At 32.7% G+C, this 27,888-nt stretch overlaps 3 protein-coding genes across 3 annotated transcripts; 1 reads left to right on the top strand and 2 right to left on the bottom strand.

The window, feature by feature from the left end:
• Positions 1 to 282: 282 nt before the first annotated feature.
• Positions 283 to 13,295, bottom strand: LOC123705211 (N(G),N(G)-dimethylarginine dimethylaminohydrolase 1). The gene is made up of 6 exons (XM_045653902.1): positions 12,755 to 13,295; positions 11,958 to 12,060; positions 11,496 to 11,593; positions 11,066 to 11,293; positions 10,342 to 10,434; positions 283 to 3,967 (listed from the first exon to the last, which is right to left on the bottom strand). Exons 1-6 carry the CDS (start codon positions 13,013 to 13,015, stop codon positions 3,773 to 3,775), a joined length of 978 nt encoding a protein of 325 aa, XP_045509858.1. The 5' UTR covers positions 13,016 to 13,295; the 3' UTR covers positions 283 to 3,772.
• Positions 13,296 to 15,305: 2,010 nt separating this feature from the next.
• Positions 15,306 to 18,345, top strand: LOC123705392. Its single transcript, XM_045654137.1, has one exon. It carries the CDS (start codon positions 15,726 to 15,728, stop codon positions 16,881 to 16,883), a length of 1,158 nt encoding a protein of 385 aa, XP_045510093.1. The 5' UTR covers positions 15,306 to 15,725; the 3' UTR covers positions 16,884 to 18,345.
• A 1,902-nt stretch (positions 18,346 to 20,247) lies between these two features.
• Positions 20,248 to 21,747, bottom strand: LOC123705394 (transcription initiation factor TFIID subunit 7-like). Its single transcript, XM_045654140.1, has one exon. The coding sequence runs from the start codon at positions 21,511 to 21,513 to the stop codon at positions 20,320 to 20,322; it is 1,194 nt and encodes a 397-aa protein (XP_045510096.1). The 5' UTR covers positions 21,514 to 21,747; the 3' UTR covers positions 20,248 to 20,319.
• Positions 21,748 to 27,888: the final 6,141 nt, after the last annotated feature.

The raw sequence follows: 27,888 nt of genomic DNA, 5'->3' as shown, positions 1-27,888 counted from the left end.
TAATTCTTTTTTTATAATATTCCTTGAAGTACGAGGATGGTTCTTATGGAGAGAAAACTTAAACATGTCTTACGGGCGAAGCCGGGGCGGACCGCTAGTAATATATAAATAAATTAGTATTTTATAATACATAGAAATAAATTATTACATAACAATTATTATTAATGTATTAATATAATGTATGCATTTTACTTTCATATAGGATCTATAACCTCTATAAATTCGATGAAATTAACAATAATTCCATAACACAAAATGTAGGGAGATAATAAATAAAACAACTTTTTCACTCGGGCTTTTTATTGGGCACTACCATACATCCATTGTCATAGTTTAAAGGAGATTCATGACATCGCTAAGCTTAATGTAAATATATCGAGATATTCTAAGTGAATGTTCTTTCCATACCAACAACCATATTCCTTGGTCTCTTTGCGTATTAAGAGGAAATGCGGCAAATTAACTTGAAAATAAGACAAATGGCGGCAAATTCCAATATTGCCCCTACGACAGTTACGTGAGACTCAAGAAAGCATATTTTTTTCTCAATATTTGATAATTTGTGTTATAAATTGTTATCAATAAATTAATAAATAATATTATAAAACATAGGGGGCATAGAAGTTGGTAATGGGGCATAGAAGTTGGTAATTAATTATTCTTCTGTAAAAAATCATTGCTTTACGATCAATATCCAGGGAGAAAACAGTTAAGAGCGTTTCTATGGCGAGAATACTAACCGTATTTCCTCTTAATAAATTCACAGTTTTGCTTTCAACCAGACAAAAATTACATTAAAATATATTTATAAATTATTTAACAAAGTATACAAAGCATTCTATTTATGTAAGTCAGACAAAATAAGCTAAAATTAAGACATCTTAGTTATATAATAAATAAATTATACATTAATATGAGTATTCGAAGCGATATCAATGTGATAAGACGTAGTCAAGCAAAAATTAAATGAAACAGGAGACAATCTCATCGAAACTCTTATAACTAAACACAAACAAACTTGGAAACTACAATACATACATTGATAATTCGCAAATAAATAAACGGATTCTACAATCTATTACATAGATACAAATCCCCCTAACATTTACTTAGAAGCACTACCTATACACGATTTAACAATACAATAAATACGATTTAATATTAAAAACGTCGATATATCGATAATTATCATACTAATAATACAGGGGAATGCTAATAAATACTTATTTGTGCATAATTAATATGTGGATAAGCTCACAGCTATATTGTGCGAAGTTTAAAAATTATACAATTTTATTGAATATTACATGCACATACATAACGTATAAACAAGTATATTGCCAATTTATATCAGAACTACTTTTACAGGTACAAGTAACTATTCGATTATATATTTTAAAAATGTTAAAAATGTTAGATTAAACCTTTATTCAGAGGATAACAGGACAATAAACATTTTTATTCGAATATCCTAATATCTACTTCTACCAGAAACTACTTACAATCAGGTATTTCTCAGGTTCCTAGAGTATTCATAGTTTATTAAATTGACCAGCGTATAGGAAGCTAAAGGCTTCTACATATAAATTGGAAGCGATACAGTTAATAAATAATACTAAGAGCGAAGTTTTTAAATTATGTCCATACAAAATGTATTAAAACGTACCCCAAAAAGATATAATGTATCGGAATTGAAAGTTTTGTAAAACGTTAACATGCAACTATCTTTACTATATTGTTCAAAATATTTCTTGCTATTGCGTATCTTATTTTATTTTTAATTGTGTGTCCTTGAAATGAAAAAACATGATCAAAATTTAAATAATGTCTGAGTATACAAATTATTAATCTACCCAATAAATAGAAAATGAAAGTTCTTAATTCTTATAAATTTATAATACGACCTGTTTTCTGTATGAGATTAAATGTGTAATATCTACGTTATATTGTAAAAAAGTTTGCAAATGGAAGCAATATTTATTGTTATGTACATAGATAAATTTGAGTATAACATACTCTTGTTCAAGTACTTGTTTCTTGTGTTTGTGTTTCTGTTTAGAATATTATGTACGTACAGTCAGAAGCATAAATAGGTATATTACTACTTGCAGATTAGCAAAAATATCTGTCACAAGAACGAGTTCAATAACATCTGTCTGCCCCAAGGTCTGCCCGTATACAGCAAAAATATCTGACATTAGTAGGCAGCATAATAAAGTGGCATCAAAATTATGTGACGAAAACGTACAGCAAATAATTGTGACAACCTCTCACGGCATAAATATGTGACATCAACTAGGTGGCAATAATATCTGACACAATTTTATAATTTCTGTATTGTAAAATATAATAGATTCCTCACAAAAAGCATAATTAATATGTGACACTAGCTTTCCACCCGCGGCTTCGCCTGCGTTTTCACAGAAATACCGCATAGTTCCCGTTCCCGTGGGAATTTTGGGATAAAACCTAGATATGTGTTAACCCAAGTTACCCTTTATATGTCTGCTAAATTTCATTGTAATCGGTTCAGTAGTATTTGCGTGAAAGAGTAACAAACACACACATACACTGCATCCTCACAAACTTTCGCATTTATAATACTAGATTAGTAGGATAGGAAGTAAGATTATAGTAGGACTAAGTAGTAGGATAAGATAGGATAGGATTTAAAAAAGGCGAAACGTTTTTTATTGAATTAGTGTTTTGTATTTTGCTGGGGTAAGAATATGAACAAAAGAAACATTATATTTTGTAAATGTTTTTTATTTAAAAATGAAATTAAAATTATTACATTACGAGTACGAGTATACCGGATGTTAGTGTAAAGATCGTTATCCTTAAAACCAGTGCTTTGGTTTCACTCATAGAACGTAAACTCAATGAAAAAAAAAAATATTTCTGTCTTCAAAATTATTTCGAAACGGCGTTTGATCAGACGCTCGCCTATTCACACCATCCACACAAACTCAAACATTTATTTACACATTATACTTGTTCTAGAAGCAATTTTGAATCCACATAATATAGATTCACCACATATACCACCGTTTTTAATGGAATTTTTACATTATATTTGGAACCAAACCACTGGTTTCAAGAAGTGTTTACACTAACAGCCTGTATATAAACATAGTAAATTAAAAACGAGTATAGCCACCATCAGCATTTATAACGTCCTGTAGTCGCTCTTGCATGGACGCAACCATATTTTTGCACATTTGCGAGCCTCGCAAAGACTCCCAAATGTGAAAGGCGTGAGAACGTAGGGAGTCATAGGTTCGAGCCTGATTTGGATCCCATTGTTGAACCATTAAACCCCAAAGATTCTCAATGGGATTCAAATCAGGGCTCTTTGGAGGGAAATTTATTCATTTTACAGCCTCTCTATGCGTACAGAACCACTCTCGAGTAATTCGAGAGTTATGAATTGCACTATTGTCCTGCAACACATAAATAGGCGCCACTCCAGGGTAACTGAGATGCGCTGTTGGCAATAGAATATCGGATAGTATTTTAGTATATACTTAAGCGTTTTGTTGTCTGGTGGGGCCCTGAAAACCAGCGCTATGCTGATTACATCGGCATAGCATATGCTGAGCGGCCTTACCCTTTAGGTCGCCAGTCGCCACACAAATTATATTAGTTTTAATTTTTATGTTTGTTTAATTTTAAGAGTGTATTTTGATATTGTTTTTTGTTTCTTTGTTTGTGTTGGTGGTGGTAATTTGGTGTGCCTAATAAAAGTTATTTTATTCTTATTATTCTTATTCTATGCTGTTGAGACGACCAGATATTTCGCATAATTCACCGCAGACGACATCCAGCCCCAAACACCACACGTGATACGTCCAGACCTCCTGTCTTTTAATATATTTGTTGGATTATATCGTGTATTATTTGTCCTCCAAAGTGATACCCGACCGTCACTAGTCGACGAAAACACCTTTTCATCCAGAAAAATAACCTATAACAACATAATATAAGCTCAGTAATGTGAAATATACATAAAAAAATCTGGAAATAGTTATTAAGACGATATAGATATTGAGCGAGCATGAAATCAAACCAACGAACAACAACACAACAAATCAACCATAAAAGACTTTAAATGATATAATGTTAAATGCTTACGTTTGTAAAATCAAAATGTAAATATTCATTTGCAAATCTTAATCTAAGTTGTTTGTGTCTTTCGTGAGTATCGGTTTCCTAGCTGGGACTCTATTTTTTAAACCGGCAAATTTCAGACGACGGCGTATTGTAGTGGTCGACACATAATTTATATTTGCCACTGTTCGTGTTGGCTTGAACGGGTCAGTTTGATAAATCTGGATGATTTCATCATCCTGACCCGCAGTTGTTTTCCTTGGCCGACCACTACTTTTATGATGAAGAACATTGCCTTCTTCCTCCCATCTTTTGATCCACAACTTGGTGGTGTTCCTCTATAACAAAAAAAAGTTTTCAATTTTACAACATTCTTTCTACAACACATAAGTGACCCATTGTTGGGTCTACTAAGATACAAAGTTTTTTGAAGAAAGTAACATTCAATTTAAAAAAAAACTTACCGAAATTCCCAATGCATCGGTGATCTCTTGGACTGTTTTATTGTCCTCATACATCGACACTATCCGATGTCGTAGATGATTCGATATACGATAACTTGCCATAATTTTCGATACTCAATAAAATAATAACAATATTATAGGTAAATGAAAATGAATAACGGAGCAATCGTGTCAAACGCCGCTAACGTCAAATAAAACAAAAATTCTATATTTCTAAATTTCTAAATCACTTCTACGAGCCATCGCCTTAACCTTTATAAGGCGCAAGTCAGGCCGCATATGGAATACTGCTCCCATCTCTGGGCCGGTGCACCTCAACAGTATCTCCTTCCATTTGACCGAATTCAACGGAGAGCTGTGCGACTCGTTGGCGAGCCAAGTCTAACCGATCGGCTTGATTCTTTGGCACTGCGTAGAGAAGTCGCATCCTTATGCGTCTTCTACCGCATTTACCATGGGGAGTGCTCTGAAGAACTGTTTGGTACACTGCTTGCTGCTGAATTCCACCATCGTACGGCACGTCATAAGCTGAAATTCCATCCACACCATCTGGACAGCTGGCGATCAACGACTGTTCGCTTTAGAAGAAGTTTTTTGCCTCGTGCTACCGAAATTTGGAATCAGCTCCCGCGGGCAGTGTTTCCAATGAGTTACGATTTGGGTACCTTCAAGAAAAGAGCGTACACCTATCTTAAAGGCCGGCAACACACTCGCCATACCTCTGGTATTGTGTACTATTTCTGGTTGTGTATTGTGGTCTGGTACCTCTTCCCATAAAAAAAAAAAATAACACGAAGGTTACACTGAACCATCAAATAAAATAGATCTACCCAAGTGGGTATTCATATAAGTATATGAATACTTTAGTCCTGATATGATATCCTTCTAATATTATAAATGCGAAAGTTCGTGAGTATCATGTAAGGATGTTTGAATGGAATTTAGCACACACATAGAAGGTAACTTGGATTAACGCTTATGAGAGCTTTTATCCTGGAAATCCTAAAGGAACGGAAACTATGCAGGTTTTTTTTTTGAAAACGCGGGCGAAGCCGCGGGACGCGGGTGTTAAGCTAGTAGGATATAATATCTAGACATACAATATGTAGTATACAACGACGGCACATATTAATTAATATGGTAATAATGTTTTAAAAGAACGTAGTTAAAATAAAATTTGTCTATTTTGTATTATTTCAATATTAAATTGAAAATAAAATTCTGTCAGATATTATTGCTTCCTAGTTGATTTAACATATTTATGCTTTTTGTGTCCAATCAACGCAAAATACAGAAATATAAAATTGTGTCAGATATGATTGCCATTTGCCACCTAGTTGGTGTCACATATTAATGCTTCGTGTGAGGAATCGATGCAAAATACAGAAATATGAAATTGTGTCAGATATTGTTGCTTCATAGTTGATGTCACATATTTATGCTTTTTGTGTGAAATCAACGCAAATTACAGAAATATAAAATTGTGTCAGATATTATTGCCACGTGATTGCCACCTTAGTTGATGTCACATATTTATGCCGTGAGAGGTTGTCACAATTATTTGCTGTACATTTTCGTCACATAATTTTGATGCCACTTTATTATGGTGCCTACTAATGTCAGATATTTTTGCTGTATACGGGCAGACAGACATATATTATTGAATTAGTTCTAGTGACAGATATTTTTGCACATCGCCCCCTAGGCATATATTATTGCTCGTGACTGTACTTAAAAACATTGTTTGCACATTTCACTAATTCTAATAATTTATCTTTCTTGTACAAAAAAAACGTAGATTTCGATGAAACGAACAAAAAATTCAACATCAAAAATTGTTTTTGTTTGAAAAGATTGCGGCATTTTTTCTTAATTATTATCTAGTAGATACTGTTTATGAAAAATATTTCATATACATATACACATGACAAACGAGAAATCTCCATCAAATAATTTAAAACGCATTGACATCTTAGAATAAGCATTAAAAATTTGTCACATAAGGGCTATTATTGCTAATTTGTTAAATATAAATTACAAGCACAATATAATGGTGTGTCCACACAGAACCACTTTCAATCGTATACATTCACACCCAGTGTGGACGTAGCAAATACCTGACATACATAAAATTGTATACTTAATACAACCTTAAAAGATTACGCGTTTCATAAAACATACGAATAAATAGGTTTACTTTTTACTACAGATATTTAAGTATCATTGGTGTATTATAATATAAAGTTTTGTGCTTTGCAAATAACAAAAAAGCATAATATTCATAAAATCACATACAAAAATGACATTGAGAAGTGTTCTCAATATTAGAGGGCAAGTTAAAAGCATAGTATTAAAGACACATTTATCTCTAGGTAAGAGAGAGAGATAAGATCCATGTACTCTCTCTTTCTCTCCCGCGTATTGCTGTTACAAAAAGTTACTTGAGAAAAGAAAGACAGCAGCCTACATCCATTTTATTTATTTTTTTCTTTCGAGGTTTCCAATTACATATCCTGCTCTATTGTTTATATTGCACAGACACAATAGAAAATCTATTGTGTCTGGGACCGATCGGGCTGCTTGGGGCTCAATGGATTAAGGGCAAAATAAATAGGCACGTTTCAAAAATGCCTTTATCTTAAATTCGTATAGCTAATACAGGAAGAGAATATTTTAAGAAGCACTGAATTAACTTTTAGCATCTCGACACTTGCATTTGAACAATTTTTAGAGCACATAATATATTGCTATTCATTTTAACAACAATCGAACATCTCGATTAAGTTTTAACACAATCATTGTCACATTCGTGGTAGTTTAGTAAAATTAATTATTATAGAATAACAATAAGTATATTATGAATATAGGTAATATGATACATACTCATTCACAATTATATAGTTAATGTTTAATTTCAAAATTATTGCGTATACACGTATTTTTTTACAAATTAATTATGTATTTTATTAATTCCCTTAATAGAGCAATAGCATGCTAACAACCAGACACATAATATCGATTGACAATTATATTCACATCACACGATACACTATACAATCATTAAAAATAAAATATTAAACATTTCTAAATAGTATAAGTAAAACGCATGCTTAGAGATTCTTATTTCAAGTTTAAACAGTCACTTTTAGTACTGTTTCTCTTGTTTTTTTGTTTATTGCTCCTAACGAACCTTATATTAATGAATTTCATCAATTGCCTTAATGACTTCGTCTGAATCTACAAAATAGGGAGAGAATCTTATGGACTTAGTAATAAATAGGGGTATTTTATTATATTGAATAATGAATTAGGTACAAGTTTGTAGATACGAATGTCTAGGGCACTTGTTGACAGTCTATGTAGTTTCAAATGTAGAACCTAACCTAGTAAATTGTAATTATTTATGGGTCCTATTCACAAAGAGCAACATTGGGCCAGTAGAGCCAGTAGAGGCAATGGCGATAGTGTAGAGGGCCTAAATGTCTATGGTCGGCCATAATTTTAGATGTTTATTCATAATAATCGCCATAATGGCGGTTAACATCGACGATCATAATATATTGTTGGGCCAACGCTGTCCAATGTGAAGAAGGCCTATTATAGTACTTCAGTTATCCCTATTTATTACTTGATCAAGGTCATAATATACTTCTTAAGTTCACCTATTTATTTGTTTTTTATTAATGTCACTTTTATTATGCTTATAATCATTTTACTAAGAGCGTATAAAATTGAAGCGAATTTTTTTAAATTTCACAACAGATTTTTTAGAAACAGTTCACCGAATCTGTTTTTTATTTTATTTTATTAAGGATCGCTGTTTAAAACTCGTCAAGTATTTTATGTGAAGTTTTTTAGAATATAATAAATTAATCAAATACAAGTCAAATTTATATAAACTAAAAGCTATTTAAAATATTCGGTAAGCATTATAAAATAAATAAAATTTTATTTATTTTATAATAAAATTTTATTTATTTTATAATGCTTATTGGATCTAACCTAACATATTTAATAAAATAAACACAGAAGGAAAACATAAAATATTGAAAACAATATAACAGATAACAAACGTTTGTGCTAATTAGGAATGCTTTTAATAACGTACGGTCGTGAAAAATATTATTATCTCTTTCCTTGTACCTACGCGACGGAACAATAATGTTAAACTGTATCAACTAATAATTAATATGCTGATTGTATGCCCTATTTATTTGCACTAATAATGTCTTAGCTATAGTTTGTTCTAAAGCTCTAACTTATTTTTGTTTAGATAAAAGCAGATTTTGTCGTAGTATTTGCTGTGCAGGAAAAAATTGATAATTAATTTTTGAATCGAGTAATCGAGATGACGAAACATAGAAAATAAAATCTTACAACTTTAATTTTTTAGTCATCTTTGTTCATATTTGATGTTATACACACGATTGTGTTAAATTATTCCCAATTAAAAGAGAAAATTATATTGTACTAACATTGATTTAAAAAGGAATAGTATTCCTCATTTTTGTAATTAAAAATGAAAAATATGTCCGTTAATGTGAGGCTAGTGTGTAGTTATTATTATAATATTTACCTTATATTTCTCACGAACCGTACAAAAAATTAAAGGAAAAAAATAAATTACTTATAGGACTTTATAGTGATCAGTCTTAATATTTAGGGAATGGATTTTATACAACTAGACTATGAGGTATGAGGTTTGTCTGTTTGTGCATGTCGATACATATTTTATATGTAAAATAATACATAAAATAAATAACACAATAAAAACATGGGCGTTTAGGTAGATAATTGAAAAATGTACAAGGAAAAATTCCTCGCATATTTCTGGAACATTGTCTCTATTTTAATATTTATTTTTATAAAACTTTTTATTTCCTTTTTCCCTTAAATAAGTACAAGGAAGTATAAATTGTTTGGAATTCATATCTACACTACAACAACCCGGAATCAGTCGGTTAGATTTATTGTAAATATTAAAAATGTAAAGTATGATAATTAAAAATGTAATAAATTAAGTGATTCATGATTGCATACTTTAACGATTAGTCATATTATTTTGAATGTGCAAATATCAGTTGAAAAGACAATTTTATTGAAGTTTCTAATTTTACCAATTAATAGCAAAAGCCATATCTTTTGAAAAAAGAGAATTACTACCTTTTCAACACTCAGACTTATTAACATGAACCTAAATTACTTTTAAATTTTCAGCGAATAATTTTTTTTTAATGCCAATAACAATAAATATTAATTTTCTTTTGATTTTCTCAGTTACATTTATTAATATCATGGAATATAGTTTTATGTCAAAAATTGTAAGATAGCATTTGAACACAATAATACATTAGCCTTATCGTATTGCACGCTTTTCATATAACTTTTGTGTTTACTGATTTCTCTTATTAACAATTTATTATTATTTAAAAAAAAACACTAGCACAGTCTAAGTATTTGATACTAATTAGTATCATGTATTAAAAAAGGAAGTTATAACATTATTGCAAGTTAATTTAAAGTTTAACAATTATATTAACTAATACAAAATATATAAAGTTATTTAATAGTAAATATAACCGTTACACTTGCGTCAAATTGTCCTATTATTATTAAGTTTCCTTCTGCTCTAGCTTAATCATTTTAGGTCAGTCACGGTCATTTGGAAGACTGCATAAAGTATTAGTATGCTGTGGTAATAAGAAAAATCAGTAATTTTCACAAAAATACCATACCACCCAACCCAGTTGATTTAAGGCTTCCTCACCAGAAGGCAACAAGCGCTGAGTCCAGAAGATATCTTCGATAACTCTGAGAAGCAAATTGATCGTCTTGCAAAGTCGATCTTTTCACAAAACACCTGAAAATCACATTTATTTACATGTTTACAATATTATATTTTAAAGATGAAGTTATGATGTTACTTTGATAAAAATTCTTGTCTTGGTACACTTCACATAAAATGTACAATGTAAATGCAGCAAGAAGTTTAGAAAGATGACCAATATAAAGAAGCAAAGAATTATCAAAATTGGTTCACCGAGGCAAAATACACCAATCTTAATACTATTATAAAGGCGAAAGTTTGTAAGTATGGATGTATGGATGTTTGTTACTCTTTCACGTAAAAACTACTGATCCGATTACAATGAAATTTAGCACACATATAGAGGGTAACTTGGATTAACACATAGGATAGGTTTTATCCCGGAAATCCCACGGGAACGGGAACTATGCGGGTTTTCCTTTGAAAACGCGGGCGAAGCCGCGGGCGGAAATCTAGTACATAATATACCAAATTTTAAACCTACACTAGCACACAGATATCTAATGACAAAAATAAACACCAACCTTAAACGACTGTGGTATTTCTTCAATCAGTCTATGTATAGGATAATTGGATATTTATTAGTATCATTTGCGTACAGGCCATTTGCTGCATCATCTTCTACCGAATTCAGTGTTTGGTAAATATAATAAAAGACACCAACCTTAAAAGACTGTGGTATCTCCTCAATTGCTCTATGTATCAATGTACCATTTGCGTACAAGCAATTAGCAGCATCATCCTCCGGTACTGTGAGAGTTTGGTATGAGAATGTCGCTTCTCTCTCCATCTTTTTGAGCAATTCCTTTGCCTCCTTACTCGCGGCCACACAGAGCACATCTGGTCCCGCCACTGTTATGTATTTCTTGAGGTGTTGCGAGCCTTTTGCTATCTGTTGGATATAGTAACCATGTAACATAAATCTTAACAATAATATTATTGCATTAATGTTTGCCTGTATGTCTGTCTCTTCTTTCCGCCTCAACTAGTTACTGGACCAATTTTTTTGAAATTTGTTACAGATAATATACAAGTTGCCTGATTAGGTAGGTAGTGTATATAAACATCCAAAAGTATTAAAAACAAAAACACACCTTGATGGGCGTACATGGAAATTCAGGGAAAGCTTCAGCAACAGCAATCGCTCCAGCCTCGTTGGTTGTTTCACAGATACCAACAAAGAATTCTTGTCCTGTAATATGTAACATTGGATATTAATTATTATGCATTTTCTACTGTTGTAATCTTAATATATATATAAATCTCGTGTCACAATGTTTGTCCTCAATGGACTCCTAAACCACTTAACCGATTATAATAAAATTCGCACACCATGTGCAGTTCGATCCAACTTGAGAGATAGGATAGGTTTTATCCCGGAAATCCCACGGGAAAGGGAACTATGCGGGGCTTTCTCTGAAAACGCGGGCGAAGCCGCGGGCGGAAAGCTAGTATATTTTATAAGGAATTAAATTCAATGAACGCAAAGGAGCATGCTCCTTAAAATTTGTGATAGAAGTTATATTGCACCTGCAAAAGCAATGGCACTCACAAACCTGTAAATAAGACATCAGATCCCATAAGCTTAGCGTCAGGATCAGTTACTTCAATGACGGTCTGGCCGAGATCTTTTTCAAGTACATGCTTTAGTGCTTTCACCTGAAAACGTTTATTGATAAGTAGCACAGTCAAATATTATACCACTGGGCATTAACAAAAACTAGTAATAATAATAGTAGTTGAAACAGGTTTGCGTAGAACATTACGTAAACCTGTTTCAAATACAGAAATAAAAAAGGAAATTCCCAATCAGGCAAAAACAAATTAAACAGAGAGTATCAAAGAACATAATTCAGTAACTAAATTATTTCAATAAAATAAACATAATATAATTGATATCAAAACTACTAAGATAATATTGATATTATCTCCACTCATAACTATGTTCTAAATAGTTACAGTAAGTACTAAGCAAGCATTTCATAGACCCCAATAGCCAATTGTATCAAACTAGTTAAAATTAGGTCAATAAAATGTCAAGGTGAAAAATGATAATAGGTGACATAGGTACTGTATATTATGAGTCAACCATAAATGAGCGAAAATTTTACTCAAGCCTCTTCTTAGATTATTATTCGTTACATGTTTATAAAACAAAGTAAATTTAAAATAGAGATATGGCAATTGCTTGTGTGTTACTAGGAATAACCTAGTAAAATTATTTAACACACTTTTTCTGGTTTTACATGTATCCTGGATTACTATTGATATGCGCCTTAGACAAGCTGTTATTAACAATCAGTTATAAAAATTAGAGACAGAATTTGATTAGTTAAAAAAAGGTGTTACTTACTGCATGTTCATCTTCGGGTTTCTGTTTCGACAACAGAGCTATTCCGTGGCACACTAACGCCAGATCTTCAAGTACAACATTTTCTGGGAATGCGGAACCCGTGTCCACTTCAACAATTTCTAAATTAAGTTCACTCAGTAGCCTAACATAACAATCATGTTGGCGACGTGAATCTCTATAGTCCGCCCCGTCTCCTTTGCGTATTGTTTTTGTTACTGTGCTAACTATAGCATGAGTATACTCATGCATTTTGAAATCCATTTTATACTGCAATTACTGCCGGATACTAATAATTATTATCTTACCCCTTTGATTCTTAAAAATAAATGCACACCTAAACACCGATCTATAAGATTTTTATGACTATATAGGTATTGTATTTCGAAGCCCTCAATCGGCATGCAATAATGACGGAAGCTGATAAACTTTCAAGTATCGTTTAATTTTTAAGTACACTAAAAAACCTCAACACAATTATATGCCGGTAAAACGTTTGTATTTTATCAGAACTCCAAAATCACAACATTAAAGCTTTCAAGTTTCAAGCTATAACCATAGATATTTGCATTTTGCATGAGATGAAATTATATAGAGTACGAAAATTTGCACAGACTACAGTCAACATGGATAGGAAATGATAGTCGATGAATAATTAACATAATATTATACTAAACGATATTTTCATTTATTACGTCTTTATTTAAATATAACTATACTATACAGTGTGGAAATTTTCGATGGGCCCGAGGGAAAGTATGTGAAGATATCACGTGAAAACTAACGTTTCGATTTCGATGAAACTTGGTATAATGATACCTTACTATCCTGGGCGTAAAATAGGATACTTTTTATCCTGGAAAAATACGTAGAAAAAAAATCTTTATTTTTTTCAGTTTTATCTCCTTAATTATTATAGGCCTAGCCGTATTTGGGTCCAAGCTTCTTGGGTCCAATCAGGTCCAATAGATATTTAAATAAGATGTCATTGTCAGAGTTACTCAAAATGGAGAAATAAACTCTTGCTATCCACGCGAAGACCAACATCCGCGCGGACGGAGTCGCGGAAGCTAGACTGAATTATCAGATAATAATTTAAAGTAAAACAAATGAAAAATATAAAATAATAATCGAATCGAATTTTAATACTATTGTACCGCAAACATGAATAACTTTAAAACTTCAATAACAAAGAAATGTATATGAAAGAAAATATAATGATTATAGGTAAACCAGAATCTGATGGCAATTAGGGAAATCAAAATTTTGAGTGTGCAACCCTAGGGAAAATGGACTGAACTATCTTGATACTGCTTATTTTTTAGTTTGTTTTCAATATCATTAGTCACATTACATAAGTGGACAATACTGTACTTAATAATGAGATATCCACTTAATATTATGTAGGTACATACTTACATGTATAATATACATATTACTTTTATACAGGTAAAATATATTATTATTTACACATACCTATATTTGTATGTTCATTATCATTATGCCATGTGAAAATATCGATGTTATATCGATAGAAAACTAGACTGCTTATAATTTTTTATAAAATAAAATAAAAATAAAATAAAACTATGTTTATTTTCGTAAGTATATAACAAATACACACATTATAAAATTGACTTGGACAGCTTGGACTTGACGAATAGCCGTATTGGAAACTCCTGTAATAAGTTTTCATAAAATTATATTCCAATCAACAAACAATATTATAGTTACCTACATATTATATTTTTTAATTGAAAGTATCAAAGCGGGTAAGTCCAATTTACCAATAAAATCTTCTAAATTGAAAATTGTGATGTGTTTGACCCTTCTTCATCAAATATTTTTCTATACACATTATAAACAGCACCTCGTGCTTGTGATCACAGCGGCTTTTTCGACATTTTCTAAGATTTTTTAGACAAAATCCTAAAAATTATTTATCAACTGCAAAAAAGACAAATAATTTGACAACCAATTTGATAGTTGTCAAATAAGTTGCCACATGAAAATCTTTTATTTCTTAAATATAAATATGCCATCAGATTCTGGTAGACCTATACTCATGAAACTGTTATCATCTAGCAAGTAATGTTTATATATCTGTGCGTTTTACCTTAAATTATTAATGTTTTTAATAAAACATCATCGGGTTTTACTTCGAGTCATGTTAATATTATAAATATTATAAATGTGAAAGTAACTCTGTCTGTCTGTCTGTTACTCAATCACGCCTAAACTACAGAAGCAATTTTCATGAAATTTGGTACCTATGGAGATATTTTGATACCCGAGAAAGGACATAGGATATGTTTTATCCCGGAAATCCTACGGGAACGGGTTTTTCTTTAAAAACGCGAGCGAAGCCGCGGGCGGAAAGCTAGTATTGGATAAATTATGGTTGTTCAATGTTCATAGGCTATCGGCTATCGGCGTCCGATATCCGATATCGGATCGGATAATGTGAAAACGCTCTTATTTTGGCAGATAGGAATAGAAAGTGCTGACTGTGGTCTGTGACATTAGTGAAAACGAGATGGCAATCTATTATGCAAATAAATTGTAATGTTAATGGGCTATGTAAATTTTGTAACGAGAAGGTATTCTTCCGAAAATGGAAGGATTAAGCTGTCATCGATATTCACCTAAACATTCAAATATTATGCGCACACATGTATGAACAGTTATTTGTTGTACTCGTTGTACTCGTTCAGAAATTATAGACACATCCTCCGTCTCTCCTGGGGGATCTTGCTTGGATGGTTATTCTATACGTACTATGAAGGGTTGTCATATTTAACTTGACCCCTCGATCGATCCGCCGGGATGTTGACAAAATAAGGGTTGCACCGATACACCCCTTCCCGTCCTTCACTCCTCATCTACCTGGAAAGATCTATAAATTCAGTGCTCGACTTGGATTCATCAGGTTGCAACGCTTGTATAGTGAAAATTTAATTGGCCAAAGGACAAGATGGAGTTCCTTCCTACTGAAATTTTAATGCAAATTTTTGAGCCCTTAACGGCAAAGGAGCTTTTTGCATGCAGGGCTACGTGCGTACGCCTGAAAAATGTGATTGACGGCATCTTATGCAATGAAGAAATCTGGAAAAAATTTTGCATTACTGATTTCCCGTCCATGAGTAAGACCGCTCGATACAAGTCGAAGGAAATTTTGCAGTGGAAAAACATATACCGATCCTTGACCTTATGGGGTCGACTGGAATTTGCTCAAGAGCAAAGGGATGAGTTCGCGCCTGCCTCATCACCGCGAGAGGAGATAATAGATTTCCAGATTCTCAAGAACGGAACTATTGGCGTCCACACCCGCAGCGGCGTGAGGTACTACGACGCAATTACCACCAGAATGTTGAACGAGCCCTTCGTGCCTGGGAACTATCTGAAGTACATGGAAAATGAGTATGCAACCTTGTTTATGTGCTCCAATTTTCATTTGATTATCATGCGTAAGGTTCCACAGCGTACTCACATCACCTATGAAGATGTGAAAATGTTCACATTTCAGAACAACCATGTATATTTTGTTAATATGAATGATGATCTTGTTTATTTTGATCTGAATGATGTGGATTTAGAATGCTCTCTTGTGCATCGCTTTCCAAATGAAATCATTTCAATCGGTTTCCAGAACAACAACCTGAATGTTCTTTGCAATGACAAATTTATATATTCTGTTGTCAATAGACAATTGGTCTTGCAAAGTAACATAGTATTCTACCCCAACATGCTGGATGAGTTCCATAAATACAACTTGTTAGACCATCTTGATTGGCGCATTTGTTTTGAGTGGATGGCACTGCTGCACCACCCAATACCTCAAGGTGCACTGAGGGATATCATTACGATCCGCACATATGGGGATATCGTTTTTGTGGGAACAAATTGGGGTGTCCTGCGCATCTATTATAAGCCATACATCAATGATCAACTCGATTTGTTCAGCTGCGACCCAGTTAAACAGTACAATTTTATGGAGCCATATGAATGCCCAGTGCTTAGTACAAGCCCTATCATTCAGATTGATGCTGTTGAGATTGATGATGGTCACATTGTGGTTGTGGCAATGCCAAAAAAATTGGCCGTTTTGAAATTTACACATGACTTTGAATAAGTCATTGGTTCCACACCATTCCAACGGAGCTTGTAAGAGCTTATTTTATTTAAGAGATTTAAGACTCAAATGAAACACTCACAGCTTTATTTATTATTATTCAGATATTTTACAAAATGTTTTAATTATAGACTTATATTATTTTATTTATTGATCCAAAATGGTTCTTCTTATCCAATTAAGTTATAAAATCTGCTGCGGCGACGCACAAATCTTACAACGATCTCATTATTTAATGTTTACTTATATGTCTAGTAGTCATAAGGAAAAAAAAAATGTAGATGTATAGTAGATGATTGATGTTATTCCATTATTTAACTTAAATTATGTCACATATATGTACCTACCATGATAAAATCATTAATTTAAGCTTTGATGTGATCATTCCATATGTATCTTAAAAAGATTAATTGATTGTATTGTATGAGACTTGATGTTAATGTTCTAGTCATCTTATCATAGTTAAGTCAAATCTCTGTGTTATGTTAAACATATAAGTGTTTTAAAAATGATAATAATTAAAGCGTGGCATTAAGAGTAAAAGGGAAGAGGCGATTTTTATCGTTAACTTATTTACAAACATAAAGATAGTCATTTTAAAATGAGGCCTATTTGGGCCTAATTAGGCATTCAATTAAATCGGATCCTGCTAGAGAGAAAAATTGTGATATGAATACAGGTTCGGATAATAAAGGTATTGGGAATCAGAATGTCACTTTTTAAAGATTTGGTTTTTCTACTTCCTATTCTATAACTCATTATTTTATGTCCAAATATAGTAAATTTTATACTTAACATAGTATGGTTCATAATGTATAAAGATTTGGTAAATGATAATTTATACAAACTACATTTATATTAACATTATTTAATTAAAACTCTAAATTTACCTATAATTAATTTTATATCACATAAATTTATCTTTTGATAATCCTGATTCTATTTTATTGATCTCTTTTAGCTATAAGTCTAAAACTATTTATATTGATTATTGTAAGATTTCAAGTTATGGTCCACAACAGCGGCTTTATGGGTTTAAAATTGTATATTGAGATATACCTACCTTTGTGAATATAAAAGTTTAAAATTATCTTATAAACAATGGTGCTGTCCTGTAGTTTTCAATTAATAAAAGTGTTTCAAATCATGGACACATTGATGGGCCGAACCTCTATGTGTATTTATCTTAATGCCAAATATTACACTTTACATTTTGATGTCTATTACTCTTACAACCCATTAGTAATAGGACTAGTTTTTAAGCATTTCTATTTGTTACAAATGTATCTCAATGTGTTAAAAATATGGTGTTACAATGTAAGTAATATATTATGCCATTAATGTATTTAAATGGCTTCATATTGATATGTGTATTTTAGATCTCTGTCTCGAAGTATTGCAAACCATGCAAATGATGTATACCATGTGACTATGTTTTAGAATAATAAATAAATGTGATTAACAGATTGTTTTCTTTTACCTTCCAAACATACACTGATGTCAAGAGGGTAACTGTTATTAATAATGTTATTATTATCTTATATTAAACCATTTGTTTAATACATTTTTTCTCATCTCTACTTTGGTTTGTGCCTTGAAATATAGGCCAGTCAGTCAGAATTATTTTCTACAAAGCTAGCTATGAGTAGGAGAGATCCCTATAATTATACCTTTCCTATGTAAAATTTTAAACATTAAATTCCCATATTATGCATCATTTACAACTCCTGACTAGAGACTAGAGAGTCTCTAGTAGAGAGGCATTCCTTATACATAGTTACTATACTCTTTGGAGAGGCACATAGAAGTACCTACAATCGAGTAGGAGAGCCTGCTCGTAAGTAATTCTGTATGCATACACAGAAGTGCGACCATGTACCTACGACACTACATTAGGTATATTATGGGTATTTATGTATGTGGAAACAACAAAACAAGAATTGATAATAGGTTTAGAAACTATCATTGATTAACAAGGGATGATTCTCATTACTCTCAACCGTGTTGACTCACTTGACGTACTTTTTTGGAAAATGCTTTAGGCAGAGATTTATGCACCTACTTACACAAAAATCTGTCCAAAAAACCCTTTATGTATTCAAATCTCGTACCTAAATATTAAAGAATTACACTTCAATTGTTACGATTAACGATCGTTCTCCTGACTCCTACATCATACATGGGACAATTAAATTTCATGATGATTATTGAATTATGATAAACTATTCAATTATATGTGTGTATACCTACCTACTAAATGGGGATGTTGGATCATAGATCAGTTATAAAACAATAGCAACGAAACAATTAGTAGATCTACTAATAATTGTAAGTCTTAGCGTACCTAATGATATAAAGCCTCTATGCCCTACTGGATAAATGAGCTATCTAACACCGTAAGAATAATTATTCAAATCGGTTATCGGACTAGTAGTTCCTGACATTAGCGCGTTCAAATTAACAAACCATTCGGCCGTACAACATTAGTAAAGACTAGTCGCCCTCCGCGGTTTCACCCGCGTGGCTCCGCTTCTGTTGGTCTTATATATAAGTAGCCTATTATGACTTCCTCGAGTTCCTCGGTAAATGGGCTATCTAACACCAAAATAATTTTTCAAATCGGACCAGTAGTTCCTGAGATTAGCGCGTTCAAACAAACTCTTCAGCTTTATAATATTAGTATAGATGAGCATCAAGACAAATCTTACGAAGGAAAACACGATGTTTAGTTCCCACCAATAGCTCCCATGATTAGAGCTCCCAGCTCGAATCTTGATCATATAGATGTAGGTACCTTCCTAATTCCTATTGGTAATTGCAAAATGTCATGATTATAAAAATATTAGTAGTTATGCCTATTCATCTTCCTAAATTCTTCTTCTAGGTATGTACAGCTTGATTCACAAAAAAGTTAGTTACTAAAATGTTGCATTGTGTTTTTGTTTCTATAAATGTAAGCTGGGTATTCAAGCATTGACCTCCCCATAATATGTTATCCTGTATTAATATACTACTCCTTGATATAAATTCTATAATAATAATATAATAAAGAATGGATTAAAGAGGAACAGTTTGTAGTTAAATGAAAACAGAATATCACCCATATGAAGTCACATTTGTGCGTGCCAGATGTATTCTACATCTTTTTTCATTCACATTGATCATTATTCTTTACAGTTTATTGTTTGAACAAGACTTTTTTCTTCTCATCGGGAAAGTAATTCAGGACCTCTCAGTTCTGTGTTCACACAATAATCGCTGTAGCAAGAAGGTGGTCTTTCTAATATCAACAGTAGTTATGTTATGTTTATAATTTCATAGTTATTAATAGCTTTCTTATAAGATAGAAATAAAAGTAAAGTTCTCATATTATATTGGTTATATTATTTAGATTATAATAAAATGACAATTACAATATTAAAAGAAAATTAATTAATTAAATATCTTCAGAAGTTTGCAGAGTAATAAGTCCTTGATATTCCATTTCCTTATACATAATATCTTGGTTCAGTGTATGTAAAGTATCTTGGAAACGTTGCCGCAGAGCAAGATTCTCCATACCAGCAATTTCAGTCTGGGTTCTCTGTCGACGTTGCTTTAATTCCTCAAGTTCAGCACGAAGTTGTTCAATTCTAACTGTCATGTTCTCTTTAGAATCATCTCTATAGCTATATTCACTTTCTTCTTCCGAAGAATGCTCGAAAGCTTTCTTACTTGTGATAGTTGATGTCACATTGCGATTGTGATGTTTTGGCATCATGCTGTGGGAGGGTTGAAACATCTCAGATTCAAACTCAATTGGAAATGACCGTTTTTGATCACCCAATCCTAGCATGAGGCTATTATCCGACATTCTATCATATGTTGACATGCGGCTATCATCCATTTCTACATTTATGTTCTCATCTTCAATGTCACTGTCACTGAGAGCTCCTCCGAATATATCTGTAGTTGAAATATTTGAAGAAGGCTTTGCAGCATTTGCAGTATCTTTTTTAGGTTCTTTCTTTACTCGTTCGGCTTTTGGTTTCTTTTCAGCTTTTAAGGCAGCCTTGCTCTCTGCTTTACTTTTTGGTTCATCTTCTTCTTGAATAACTTCCCAAGTAACATTAACTGCTTCATTGTCTGCGCGTAATAATCTCTTCACCTCCTTCTCGATTTCTGGACCTTCCACATACTTTTTCTTTAATGTTTTTCGAAAACGGCGTTTACGTACATTTTTAGTGGGTGGTGTTACACCATGAGGCCATAAAAATTTCTTATCTACTTTGTAAGGATCTTTCTTTTTGTTTTTTGTGGGTGTTTCTTCATCTGTTGGCTGATCTGGTTCCTCTTTACATATCATCATTTGGCAAATATCCGCTGATTTGTAGAAACTCTTATTATCAATTGTTTTAAGTGATTCTATAATTGTTGGCATATCAACAATTTTTGCATGCATAAGCCAATGGTCAAATCGAACTTCTCCATGCCTCATATCGTTTTCAATTTGTATGGTGAGACGGTTTTTGAAATGTTCTCCGGATTTAAGAAGTTCCTTTAATGCTTTTGTAGGTTCTTCAGGTAATCTAAGAATGAATTGTGATTCCAGCTCCGCTGGATATTCTATTTCTCTTTTATCCCTGTTCATTGTGGATGTTGAAGTTCTTGTTTGTAGTAGCTATTTTCTAATTTCGTTTTGGATCAGTATATTAACGAATTCAAAAAATTTTGCTTGTCGTGGACTTATTATAAAACCTCGACGCCTAAATGTAGTCAGTTATAGCTAATTTTAATCAATACATATATACAATTATCAACTTGTTATTGATATTGAATTATTGATATTGACGACCCGGAAGTCGGAGGGCGGCGGCGCAGGGCGCTGTGCAGTCGTTTTGCGCTTGACATTTGACAATTTGACAAAAGACAATGACAAATTGACATTTTGCAAATTGATTCACAGATAATAACCAGTATTCACAGACTAGAAATGTGGTAATAATATGGTAGGTTAATGCTTGATACTTTTGAATCTGTGTGTTTTGAATAGATTACGGAAGCCTCAGAGCAATAAACCTATAGAGTTCTTATATTGAGACAGACCAAAATACATATTTTCTAATCTACTTACTCTTAGTTAATAACAGCATAAGCCAGATTGAGATAGCGATAGAGTATCTTCACTGTATTCAAACGTAGCGCGCCGGCTATGTTTTGTTTGCCAACCAGCTGGAGGTCTCGGTGCATCAAGTGTTTTTAACGAAATATTTAGAAAATATAAAGTGTATAGTGTTTCTTTTTATTTGTCAGTGTGCTAAAATCACTATTGTATGTTTAGCTACCGGCTATCACTAGTCGAATGGGAGTTTTGGATGAAAACAATGAAAAAATATCTTTCCATCGGTAAGTGATTTTCAGCAAATTGATAAATATTTATGTTTTAACCCTATTTAAAGGTTTTATCAAGCGCTTTTTTATAATTCTATGTTGTAACTGTAACATTTACCCACTTTATGGGGTTGTGGAATACAAAAGAATTAAATAATTTTTAAAAAATATCACAATATTATCACGTTTAGCATTTTGTTTACCACCGTAGTGTTGTAACACTTCCAGCGTATATTATCGATTTATGACATAAAATCTATTTCATATTAACGTTGATTTATTTATTTTGTTTCTTATATCAGATTTATATATCTGTGGTATCTGGGAGACACCTGTTAACTCCAAAAAGTTAAATTTTCAGGAGAAGCAATTTAACATATTATTGGCTGCTAAAAATCGGATATAAAATATAAATGAATTATGTCATATTATAATGAAAGGGCGTATTCAGAAAGAAAGCTTGAAACTTATAAGCGCTTATCGGCGCTTGTCAATGCTCAAACCAGCTTGTCAAAACCAGCATTGACAAGCGCCGATAAGCGCATTTATGTTTCAAGCTTTCTTTCTGAATACACCCAAATATCATATATTAACCCTTTTTTTGCTTGTAAAGTTTACAAAATTGACGCAGTAGTTTAGCGAATAATGTGACTTATCAGATTTTAACCAAAAAAAAAAATATGGCAGTGGAATGGACTTATCTCAAAATGAGCAAAATAAAAATAATGATTATTTCATTGCTATTCATTTAATTAAAACAATTTTACGTTATTTTTGTTATATTTCTTTATTTATAAGTTAATTTCACAATGGAATCACTGTTATGGCTAATTTTAATAAAAGTATGGACTTAACAGGAGTGTACATGCAACGAAAAATTTAAATAAAGGCACATATCAAATAAATACCAAAACAAAAGAATCACTCATTTGGATACTAATCATAATCTTCTTCGCTATCTGAGTAGTTTTCCAAAACAGAAGCTGATTGGTTTAAATTAGAATAGAAATCGCGATAAACTGGATCAATGAATTGCATAAGATCCATTAAATCTTTAAACTTTTTGGTTTCAATCGCCAATCCTCCGACATATTAATAACTTCAGGGCGTAATGTTTCTAAACAAATACTTTGCCTTCCTCTTCTTTTCATTGAAAATGTCCTAAAAGGCTCTGATTTCTCCAATGAATACTTAAAACTTACTTCCTCTGATTTTTATTCAAATTTTAGCCAGAAAATACTATTCCAAGCAAAAGATTGTTTTGAAGTGTCAATATTTTTTTTTGACAAAATTCTTAGTCAGTAGTTTCGAAAAACCGTAAAATTCGGTTTGTGTCATAAATTTCACCGAGAAATTTTTGCTTGTCATTTTTATATCATTCACCCAATCCTGAGGAACTGCAATATTAGGGTTGTACTCTTTAACAAATCTTTCTATCAACGCATGATCACCGTCACACTCTAAATGAGTGTGACCTGGCACGAGAAACTTGTGGTGGATTTCTTTGAGGGTAGATTTTTGAGCCAATGCAATACAAAAGATAACAGGTAATATACAGGGTGGTTCTAAATTACGTTGACAAATTTGAAAATAATAAATTAAAAAAATGGGACTTGCTGCGTTGCTTTTATTTTTTAATAATTATTTTCACATGATTTGGCGCCAACTTAAAGTTATTTGTGAATAGAATAAATTAGAAATAGTAATTGTTTGCAATAATATCCTTATATGAGGCTGGTAAGCGGCAGTGCGAGATACTGCGACTTCTCGGTATCAGTCGGCAGTTAGTTTCTTCTGCTATTAAACGCTACGATGAGCTTGGCCATCTTGGTGATCTTCCGGGAAGAGGCAGAAAAAGAATTGTGAGGATGCCTAGGCTTCGACATATCGTCAAATAAAGATTGACCCGCAATCCACAAGCCAAGGTTATAAAAATGGCTTGAAATTTAGGTGTAACGTTGTATTCAACGTTGCAACGAGTTGTTAAAAATGAGCTCAAGTTAACAGCATACAAGCTGCGAAAAGCGCAGCGATTTGGATGATAAAGATAAAAAAATACGCCTAATACGGTGGAGTGTGGAAAAATATTTTTTTCACAGATGAAGAAATTTTTCCGATTGAACAGTCTCATACCCTCCAAAACGATAGAGTTTACTCTTCTAGTCGCCCTGGAGCCACATCAATTATCCCCCATCGGTAAAAACCTGATGCAGTCATGGTTTGCCGTGGCATTTGCTCAACAGGAAAACCTCCTCTCGTTTTCGTAAAAAATTCGTTTCGTGAAAATGAATCAAGAAATATACTCGACGCGATATTTTGGAGAGTGTAGATCTTCGTTGGAGCCAGCAGCACTTTGGCGACCAACCGTGGACTTTTCAACAGGACTCTGCTCCATCTCACAGGGCCTCAAATGTGAAGCAGTGGTGTATGGACCATTTCCCAGAGTTCATAAGTTCCAAGGAACGCCCTCTATAATTATTCATTAGACCTTAATGAAATGGATTATAGCGTATGGTCAATTCTAGAGGCGAGGGCCTGTGCAACTTCACGCAGAAGTGTAGACGCGCTGAAGGCTGGAACACTTACTCGTGAGTGGAACAAAATATCTGAAAAGGAGCTACGGAAAATCGTCGAAAACTTCAGGAAACGTTAGCCTTTGTAGTATTAAAGCTAAAAGTGATTATTTTGAAAATATAATTAATATTAATGAAAATAAATAGATATTTACATTAAAATAACACTGTATTTTTGTTATTTAGTAGTCACCGTTATATGTACCAAATTGGAAATATAAATCCAAATCTGATAAGTTTCAATGTTTTTGGTACATACGCGGTAACTGGGACTTAAGAGGGCTTATTCAATTTAACGCAAGTCAAAATCTCCGCGATCTATTACGATAGATCGCGGCTTGCGCTATCCTTTTACTATGAACAGCATAGGTCCACAGGAGAGCGCCGAGCAACATGTCCTCTCTCTGGAAAGGCTCGCTGCCGACTGATTTTATTCGGGTCGCGCGCAGTGTTTTATAGTACTTTAAAAAAAATTGTAGAAAAATAATAGAGGTACCTTAGTTGATTTTTTAAATTTTATCTTATAAGTTAGACGTTCTTTTATTGCAATATATATAAATTATATTCAACTAAGTCAAATATCTTGGTGAAAATAATCATTTTGTCGACTATAATTTCTAAAAAAATTCACATTGTTCGGATTTTAATTTCGTAAGTTAGGAGTCCAAAATAAAAAAATCTTTTAACTAACTATTTTAATAAGGATTTTTGCAGTTAGTTAAAAAAAAATGTGTGTTAGATCTGTCAGCAATTTCAGATATTTTTAGCTTCGAAATTGACACTAAAAGTGAAATCAAGTAATCATCGGCTCAGTTATCTTGATGGTATTCACAAATACTGTATTAATTGAAAAAAACTCTTAACTAACTATATAGACAATAAAATTTCCTAAAATTATTAGTAATTCATATGTTTTTAAGATAAGTGGTTGATGGACAATCTGGTTTGAAAAATCACATATTTGAGCCAAACAGCGCACGGACCGCGTACACGGCCTTAACAAGTTTTAATCCATAGGCATAAAGCTTGGAATTAACATTTTTGTACTTGTTATATTAGATAACAGGTTTGGCATCAAAAGTTACTATGATATATTAATGATAATTATAATATATCTTGATTGTAGCAAAAAATCTTGGATTTAACAGGAGTGTACCATTTTTTTCACCTGCTTCCCGTGGTCGTAGAGATATCACGCCTGGATCAAAAAAATCTGCGCTTTCTGTACTTATCAAACATGTATCTAACAAAATTTTGCCAAAAATGGAGTTAACAGGTTTCTCCCAGATGCCACAGATATAGTTGTTGTTGCAAATAATAGATGTAAATTTTCTACAGCAGGAAAATAAAAAATACCACGTGGTTGTTTTATTTGACTTATGTGTTTAGTTTGTTGTTTATTATTTTCTCTTTTAGATTATTAATAAATTCATTTTGTTTTAGATTTCCAGAGCTAAATAAAAAATGGGTTTATAACATGAGACGAGTAGATTGGACCGTGGACGCCGTCGAAATTTGCTACATTGTGTTCACTGCATTTCGAGCCTGCGTGTTATCAAGATGGATACTCTAGAAGAATAATTGTGCAATCTTACGCTTACGTTTTTTTTTGTTCCTGTACATAATAAATACATTTGATTAAAGAGAGTGAATTTTTATTTGGAATTTTTTTTACACATAAGTTACTTGTGTAACTATGTGAAAATTAAACGGTTGATTAAATGACAGTTCTCATAGATGAGAAACTACTATTGAAATACATACTTGATATACAAGCGTTTTCAAAGAAAAACCCGCATAGTTGCCATTCCTGTGGGATTTACGGGATCAAAAGTAATTTTTCCAAATTTCATTGTAATCGGTTTAGAAGTATTCGCGTGAAAGAGTAACAAACATCCATCATCACAAACTTTCGCTTTATTAATAGGATGAAAGGAAAATGTTTTCTTTAAGACTGTCCTTTCTATCTTTTAAATTAGGTACATTTCAAGTTTTAAAATTTATTTTATAATATACTAGCTTTCCGCCCGCGTTTTTAAAGAAAATCCCGCACAGCAAAATCTATCCTATGTGTGTATGTACAAAATTTCATTGTAATCGGTTCAGCAGTGAAAGAGAAAGTTATCCATTCTCGCATAATTTCGCATTTATTATATTCGTAGGATTAAACAAATAATGTATTCAACTGAAGTTAATTATTAATTTTGTTTTTTTTTTATTATTTATTATTTCACGAAACCGTAAATGCAAAATGTATTCACGATTTTATCGATTGAAGCACATCCCATCACTATCACCTTCTATCTATCTAAATACGTACCTATAGTAAAAATGGTGCCATGACTATGTTGAAACGTAGCTTGCAGTCTATAGCTATCTCATTCCTTCATACGACGTTTTCTTTAGGTAGAGAGAAACAAATATATGTAAATTGTATACGCTCGATACAAGTACTCTATAGGTTTATTGCTCTGAGACGGAAGCCTTAGGCGGGGGCTCACCCTGTGGGCTCACCAAACTTGGCCCCCACATTTTTTAAGCTATTGCATAGCTTCTATCGCGGGCCTTGAGCGCGGGGACCGAATCGAGAAATTCCGTAACGAAAAACCTCACGCTCCCCACTCCGACGGGCGGAGGTGTGGCTTGAGCCTTGAAGGCCACACGCCTTTTTTTTTGTTTTGAATTTTTCATATGCCATATTGTTAGTTTATGACAGTGATTTGTTCTTGAATTGTTTGCTTTATATAAATTGTATGTATACGTTTATGATAAATTTTTTTATCCAAAACCTCTTCCTTTTTCTTTTCTTCTCTTCTGCTGCTGACAATATCAGAAGAACTCCCATTTTTTGGCGTTTTGATAAAGCAGGTGGCATTTTCACACACGTCCTCTCGTTAACTTCGTTCGATTTATATGCCATGCTTGATGCGCGCACAGCAGCCTTGAGCTGACGTACAGCGGGGATGGCCCGTAAATATGCGTCGTGCATCGTGTATGACCTTGGCGGGACGTACGTCCAAATGGACCGTGAATAAGGCGCTTAAATCGATGCTCACCGGTTT

This window comes from Colias croceus, chromosome Z (assembly GCF_905220415.1).
Source record: "Colias croceus chromosome Z, ilColCroc2.1".
Taxonomy (NCBI): domain Eukaryota; kingdom Metazoa; phylum Arthropoda; class Insecta; order Lepidoptera; family Pieridae; genus Colias; species Colias croceus.
This window is presented reverse-complemented; position numbering and strand designations above follow the sequence as displayed.